The sequence below is a fragment of the Coccinella septempunctata genome, chromosome X, assembly GCF_907165205.1.
Source record: "Coccinella septempunctata chromosome X, icCocSept1.1, whole genome shotgun sequence".
Taxonomy (NCBI): Eukaryota; Metazoa; Arthropoda; class Insecta; order Coleoptera; family Coccinellidae; genus Coccinella; species Coccinella septempunctata.
The window spans coordinates 14438642-14446439 of record NC_058198.1 but is presented as its reverse complement, the minus strand read 5'-3'; the positions used below and the strand labels follow the sequence as shown (position 1 = coordinate 14446439).

Here is a 7798-nt window from a genome sequence, read left to right as displayed (position 1 = left end):
TTGCTCCAATCAATCACTTGTTAGTGATGTTATATACTCGATGTACTCATTCAAATAAAAATGCTTCAGAATATCAATATTCTTCCCCCAGTCTATATCCTTCACAATTTTCTTAACTGCAGTGTCGACAGTTGTCCATATTATCAGGTAGCAGTAGTCTCTATTTGTAATGTGGAGCTGTCCTTGAATTTGGTGATAATAATTATGTTCTTTGTTTACAATGAATTCTCCATCATGAAAGAACATAATATCACTATTTTTCAAATTGTCACGTAAACTACTATTGCGAAGTGAATATGGACATTTCACCTCAATTACCCCATCACAGTCTATGAGTCCATCAGGCGTAGCTCCTAAAAATTCACATGTGTGCAGCCATAAACCTGTTTTTATTGTTTTCTTGCCATTTAATTGATCTCATTTTGTCGGTCCCACTGAATTTGTTTCACAAATTTTAAATCATATCCATCTAGAAATGAAAAAGTGCATTATTCATTTATGCATTCTTTTGGTGCAAATTGTGGATAAAAAAGATTGAAAACCTGAAATCACTCATTAAAAGATTTTCCACAATTTCCTGAATTTTGAAATATTCAAACATTTGATATGAAAAATGTGAAAATCTAAATCACAAAGGACACCTTACCTGAGATTTTTTCATGAGAGATGGACTAAATCTCTGCCTCTGCACTGCCTTCAATACTTCACCAAAATTGGAAGCAGTTAGCCGATTCTTCCTACTTATCAATCATAACTGACTTCGTGCCTGACCTTCCGTTTTTTCAGCAACTTCAAGAATTTTGTCATCACTGATGGCAACCATGCTCTCAATATAAGCTATTTTATTGATACTGCCTCGATAATCATCCTACTGCAACAGGTCTTCTATGGATACAAGTAATTGTTCTTCTGATGCAGAATTTGGAGCCTCCTTCATAAGCCACAGTAGACCACAGTTATTACCAACATTCTATAGGTTGTCTTGGAAACTCTGAATTTGAGTAGGATGGGGGACGCTTCCTCCTAATGGATCAAACAACTCATCAGTGGTTATTTGGCAAGGATCTTCAACTTCATTTGCTCGAGGAACCCACATACATGGAACATCTGTTGTTGAAATGTTATAATGGGCATGTATCAACACACAAGCAATGTGGTGGCACATAAATTGTCCTCTAGGGCATGAGCACGAACAATGATCAATTTCGTAATTGAACTTGAAGAACACCTGTGGAAAAATATTTTAAGTACTTATTTATAAATTTCAAAGCAATATATAATTACCTCAACATCGTAACTTTTATTCTTCATGCTGGACTTCACTTTTGCCTTGATAATTCGTAATCCGGGATCGAAATTGCACGTCTCCAGATGACCAGATGAGAGACTGTCCTCGCCGCGTTGAATGCATTTCATATCATCCTTAAAGTATTCATTGTTAGCAGATAGCTTAACAATTCTCGAGGTCAGGATTGATTGGTATTAACTAACACAAATCACAATAACAAACAATATCACAAAATGAGGTATGCAGACAATAAATTCAAGACTAAGACTCAACTAACTTATTCTTAGCTCGGAGTAAACTAAAAGGACAAACAACATGAAACTTCAAACTTATATAACCTCTAAAGGGATTCGAGCTCCGGCTTCCGACTGAGTGCTACTCTCTAGTGATTCCGGCGTTTTCTTTCCAAAAATTCAAATCATCCTTCTGTGTTGGTGTCTCTAATCCTTGGTGAGTGTCTGTTACTTCCTGGCTGATAGGAATGTTCAATTAGTTTAAGTTAAGTTAACTCATTTGAATTTAGTTAGCACAGCACAGCACGCTCTATACCTCACTCTATCATGTCTACTGTGAGCCCCGGGGATCATCCCCGGGTGTCTCGGCACTCATCCCCTGGAGCATCAAAGTCTTTGTGTGATATTGACAAAAGCAATATAGGAGATTTTAATTTACTTAGAAAAGAATTGAAACTGTTGAGGAAAAACAGCCCTTGAGGGTGGAGATGATGAACTTGCTTCACAAGCAGAAAGACTTTCTCAACAATTGGAGAACAATAATAAAAAAAATTACAGATTGTCCTGTAAGTATAGAATATCAGACAAAGGCCCCTACTGTGTAATTATTGAGTCTGTACAGGAGAACATAGGTAACTTAAACCCCATGAACGTAGGTAAACTCTTACATCAAACTTACTACAGAGCTAATGCAGAGATAAAGAATATTTCTCGTAAAGGTCGAAAAATAGTCGGTGTTTCTTCCTTAACATATGAGCAAGCCAATTGGTTTGTTGAAAAACATACGTTTCCGAAAGACCAATACAGGGTCTTTCACGAGGAACCTCACCCATATTTATACGGGAAACTACTGAACGTATTTTCATGAAATTCAGCACTTATAAGTATTTCACGATGCTGATGAAATCTAAAATATTTTAAAGGCATGAGCACCTCCGGTTTTTCCGGAAATGACGTCAACTTCCGTTTTTCAAATTAGAACACCATTTTTTTATTGCAGAAATAGATTCCTTAGAAAATTTCAAGTTATTTTGATGTAACATTTTTCAGTTTTGGTTGGAAAATTCTCTCTGAGCGGGAAAATTCGAAAAAAAATCGAAAATAGGGCTCCGCTGAAACAAGAATAACTTCGAGGTTTTTGGATGGAAAATTTTCATTTTTGGGATTTTTCAAGATGTAAGATTGATGTATCCACTTTGAAAATCGAAATCGCGATTCATGATACAGGGGGTGAAAAAATCGCTTTCAAAGTTAGGGATGACAAAATCGTGAAAAATCAATTTTTTCAAATTAGAACCCCATTTTTTTATGGCAGATATTGAATCTACGTTAAAAAATAATGTGAGTGTATGCATCACACCCTTGCCCTAAAATGGATAATTTCTGAGTTATTCACAAAAAACTGTTTTTCGTCTTGAATTTTCAGCTATTTCTTTTCCCTTCACGCCAAAAAGATGAAATTTTCAGGAACTGTTATTTGAACCATGCTGTAGATTTTTCACCCCTTCTTGAAACCGACTTCAAGTTACTATTAGGAGAACCATGGCAAACTCTCGCAGGTATAACTAGAGAAGATGCTCAAAGTTTTGACCGTTAATTTCTAGACATTTATTTATACGTCTCAGGAATGCTTCGTGCGTTGCTCTTCTTATTTCATCGGGAGGAAGAGATCTGCAAAAGTGTTTAAAAACCAAATTGAGTTTCAAAACTATGAATCTAAAAATCTAAACAAACCTGAACGCATTTCTGACTCGTTCTATGCAGTCCTCTTTATCAGTCAGAGGAGTTGAGTAGACAATATTTTTTATCCTACCCCAAACATAATAGTCTAAAGGAGTTAAATCGGGAGAACGTGGTGGCCAAAGATGTGGACCATTGTTCGCCAACCATCGATCTTCAAATAGCCTGTAGAGGATGTTTAACACATTGAGTGAATTGTGTGGAGGCGCGCCATCTTGTTGATACCATAAGTCATTATGGTTCTGTACTAGCGGCTCAATTATTTGAGTCGATATGTCAGAATATCTATCTCCTAAGGGAGAACATTCTTTAAATAATGCAAACATGTGTAGTGTTCTATCTTACCAGTTAAAGTCCCATCATAAATGTGAACATCGAGAATTGCATTATTTTTGATGGCGCAAAAAACATTGAAACTCCAGGTCTCTTGAAAGTTCCATTGTCTGAAGTGGTGGTTGTTCTCTTCATCCCAATAATGACTGTTATGCCTATTGAAAGAACCATTCTTTGTGAATTTAGATTCATCTGTCCAAATTATACAGTCCACAAAGTTTTCATTCTCTTCAAATCGAATCATCATAGCTTCGCAAAACTCTGTTCTCCTGACGAAATCAGTTTCCTTCAAATGCAGTTCCCTATTGAATTCATATGGGTGCATTTTATGTTTTTTTAATATTCTCCAAACACTCGGTTGAGATAATCCCAGATCAATCTCGGCATTTTTGAGAGAATTTTGAGGATTCCCACGAAAATATGCAAGAACTGTAATTTCGTTGTTCTCATCTTCTACTACACTTTTTTCTCTGTGTATAGTTTTCTTAACGAAAGATCCGACATTTCTCAAGTTTGTCATGGTTCTGTTAATGGTATCTCTCGTTGGTCTGGGTCGGTCAGGAAACCTCTCAGTGAACAGTCGAATCGTTCTATCTACAACTTTATTACATTCTCCATGAAGTAGAATGAGATTTAAATAATCTTCATTGGTAAAATTGAGCATAGTGATCGATTTTATAACTTAATACGAATTATCACCAAATTAATAGTAAGCACAAAATGCTACTGAAAAAAGAGGAATTTGGCAGATGTAATTAATGATATCTATCATTAAAAAAAAAGAATGTAAAACATGGTAAGTTTTTGCATATGGTTCATAAGGAATTATTTATTTATCACTGGAGAGAAAACCGATGGCCGATTAGTTGAAATAAAGAGGTTTCCGATACAAATTCGAATCAAAATTCGCCATCTATTTAGGAACAACCTGTAACTTTTTTCTAGTAATATGCATATTAGGGTAGTAAAATCTAAAACATGGTTTAAGTAACAGTTCCTGAAAATTTCATCTTTTTGGCGTGAAGGGAAAAGAAATAGCTGAAAATTCAAGACGAAAAAAAGTTTTTTGTGAATAACTCAGAAAATATCCACTTCAGGGCAAGGGTGTGATGCATACACTCACATTATTTTTCAACGTAGATTCAATATCTGCCATAAAAAAAATGGGGTTCTAATTTGAAAAAATTGATTTTTCACGATTTTGTCATCCCTAACTTTGAAAGCGATTTTTTCACCCCCTGTATCATGAATCGCGATTTCGATTTTTTAAAGTGAATACATCAATCTTACATCTTGAAAAATCCCAAAAAGAAAATTTTCCATCCAAAAACCTCGAAGTTATTCTTGTTTCAGCGGAGCTCTATTTTCGATTTTTTTTTCGAATTTTCCCGCTCAGAGAGAATTTTCCAACCAAAACTGAAAAATGTTACATCAAAATAACTTGAAATTTTTTAAGGAATCTATTTCTGCAATAAAAAAATGGTGTTCTAATTTGAAAAACGGAAGTTGACGTCATTTCCGGAAAAACCGGAGGTGCTCATGCCTTGAAAATATTTTAGATTTCATCAGCATCGTGAAATACTTATAAGTGCTGAATTTCATGAAAATACGTTCAGTAGTTTCCCGTATAAATATCGGTGAGGTTCCTCGTGAAAGACCCTGTATAGAGTCATGCAGAAGGCGGTACTGCTCGGAACTGCGAGAACTGTACGCAAGTACATGGGGAATGCAGATGAACACCGTCTGCTCCGACAGGAAGTGAGGGTGGAGCAGGAATCCAACCGACAGCAGAGAGCCGAGGAGCGACCCGGATCCAACCACCACCACGAGCCCGAAAACCTGGAAAGGGCTCCAACAGAGCTTAATCCTTTTAATATCTGAGATATCTGGGATAAGTGAATTTTCCTCTGGAAAGGAGTGTGAAAGCCGCAAGGCTTAAGTCATGATATATACGAATACGATACATACGTAATATTATACGAAACCAGCTTATCTTCGTGTTGTTATTTTTTTAAAAGCCTTCCTTTATGATTTCACAGATTGCAATAATCCTTTACATATAAGATGCACACAAACTACACCGTTTACGGCCATACCACGCTGACAATGCCAGTTCTCGTCAGAACACTGAAGCCAAGCAGTGTCGGGCGCGGTTAGTACTTGGATGGGTGACCGCTTGGGAACACCGCGTGCTGTAAGCTTTTTTTTTTTTCTTTCCGCACTCGGTCACGTTGAAAATGTTACAATTAAAAATGTTCAAACATTTCTCCATTAACCGTTCACATCATAAAATTATATGAATGTATATAAATATGCAATTTTATGAAGAAACATGATTTTCTTATTTTTCAAAAACTATTGAAGGAATGTTCGGAAAACTTCCTACGAAGTAGTATCTCACCTAATTTAACCCAAATCGACGATAAAAACTATAGGTCACGCTTCATATAAGAAACTTGTTCGGACTCTGAGAATTCCACATATAGTAAAATGTGAGGTTCGGAGACATGATTTTCTTATTTCTCAAAAATTAGCAGAGGTATGAACGGAAAATTTCCTAGGAAGTAGTGTCTCATCTAATTCAACCCAAATCGACAATAAAAACTATAGGTCACGCTACATATAAGAAAATTGTTCGGACTCTGAGAATTCCACATATAGTAAAATGTGAGGTTCGGAGACATGATTTTCTTATTTCTCAAAAATTAGCAGAGGTATGAACGGAAAACTTACTAGGAAGTAGTATCGTACCTAATTAAACACGAATCGACGATAAAAACCATAGGTCACGCTTCATATAAGAAACTTATTCGGACTCTGAAAATTCCACATATAGTGAAATGTGAGGTTCGGAGACATGATTTTCTTATTTTTCAAAAATTAGCAAAGGTATGAACGGAAAACTTACTAGGAAGTAGTATCGTGCCTAATCAAACACAAATCGACGATAAAAACCATAGGTCACGCTTCATATAAGAAACTTGTTCGGACTCTGAAAATTCCACATATAGTGAAATGTGAGGTTCGGAGACATGATTTTCTTATTTTTCAAAAACTATTGAAGAGATATTCGGAAAACTTCCTACGAAGTAATATCTCACCTAATTCAACCCAAATCGACGATAAAAACCATGGGTCACGCTTCATATAAGAAACTTGTTCGGACTCTGAAAATTCCACATATAGTAAAATGTGAAGTTCGAGCGTCATGATTTTCTTATTTCTCAAAAATTAGCAAAGGTATGAACGGAAAACTTACTAGGAAGTAGTATCGTGCCTAATCAAACACAAATCGACGATAAAAACCATAGGTCACGCTTCATATAAGAAACTTGTTCGGACTCTGAAAATTCCACATATAGTAAAATGTGAGGTTCGGAGACATGATGTCTTTTATTTGGGAAAAAAAAAACAAAAATACACTTGATGCGAAGTCTAGCATGAGCTACTTCACTCAACCCCTGACAAGTTACAAAAATAAAATGAAAAAATATAAAGAATACAAATGAAAAAACAAAAACAAAAAAAAAACACTGAAAAAAGACAAATTACGAAATATACAATGAACTGAAAATGAACATGTGCACCAGAAAAAAGAAAAAAAACCAAATCCGTTGCTGACGCTGGTTCACGAGCAGCTTCATCTTCATTTCCTATTTTAATGATCTGATAGAAATTGTTTCATGCGAAATTAAAAATTCGTTGTGCAACTTGACCGCATTAAAGGTGAAAGAACGCTGAAACATAGCTGAACCAAATCGAGGCAGCATAAGCCTCCCCTCATGCCTTATAGCCACATCGTGAACATCCCGTCTGAACACCAACTTGGCTCTCAAATAGGGAGGAATACCCGTACCCAAAATACGATGTACCAAAATGGTCATATGAAGCCGGAAAACATTTTCATCCCTGAGCCACTCCAACCTATTTATTCCAATGCTAACCCCCCTATCGTACTTTCTCAAACCTAAAACGAAGCGACAGCATGAATTCTGCATTTTCTGCAACCTATATTTCTCGACAGAATCAATACATGGATAAAGAACAGTTAATCCGTAATTCAACTTAGACAACATTAAGGTTTCTCAGAGATACTTCCGTGATTTAAGGTCCAAAAAATGTCGCTTTCGATATAAATATCGAAGTGCTAGGAAAGAACTCCTCAGCAGAAATGAGACATGCTCTATGAATCTCAGCTGACAAT

At 36.0% G+C, this 7798-nt stretch overlaps 1 protein-coding gene and 1 non-coding gene across 3 annotated transcripts; one reads left to right on the top strand and one right to left on the bottom strand.

Moving 5' to 3' along the window:
• Positions 1 to 1883, bottom strand: LOC123321862. Of its 2 annotated transcripts, none has more exons than XM_044909644.1 (3): positions 1627 to 1883; positions 1285 to 1422; positions 1 to 1228 (listed from the first exon to the last, which is right to left on the bottom strand). In XM_044909644.1, the coding sequence occupies exons 2-3, from the start codon at positions 1414 to 1416 to the stop codon at positions 971 to 973; spliced, it is 390 nt and encodes a 129-aa protein (XP_044765579.1). In that variant the 5' UTR covers positions 1417 to 1422; positions 1627 to 1883; the 3' UTR covers positions 1 to 970. The 2 variants fall into 2 exon arrangements, 1 of the variants encoding a protein (XP_044765579.1); XR_006538960.1 differs by lacking the exon at positions 1627 to 1883 and having other exon boundaries at positions 1 to 469; positions 647 to 1228; positions 1285 to 1443.
• A 3793-nt stretch (positions 1884 to 5676) lies between these two features.
• LOC123322454 lies at positions 5677 to 5795 on the top strand. The gene has a single exon (XR_006539119.1). It is a non-coding gene; the product is annotated as a 5S ribosomal RNA (ribosomal RNA).
• The last annotated feature ends 2003 nt before the right edge of the window (positions 5796 to 7798 follow it).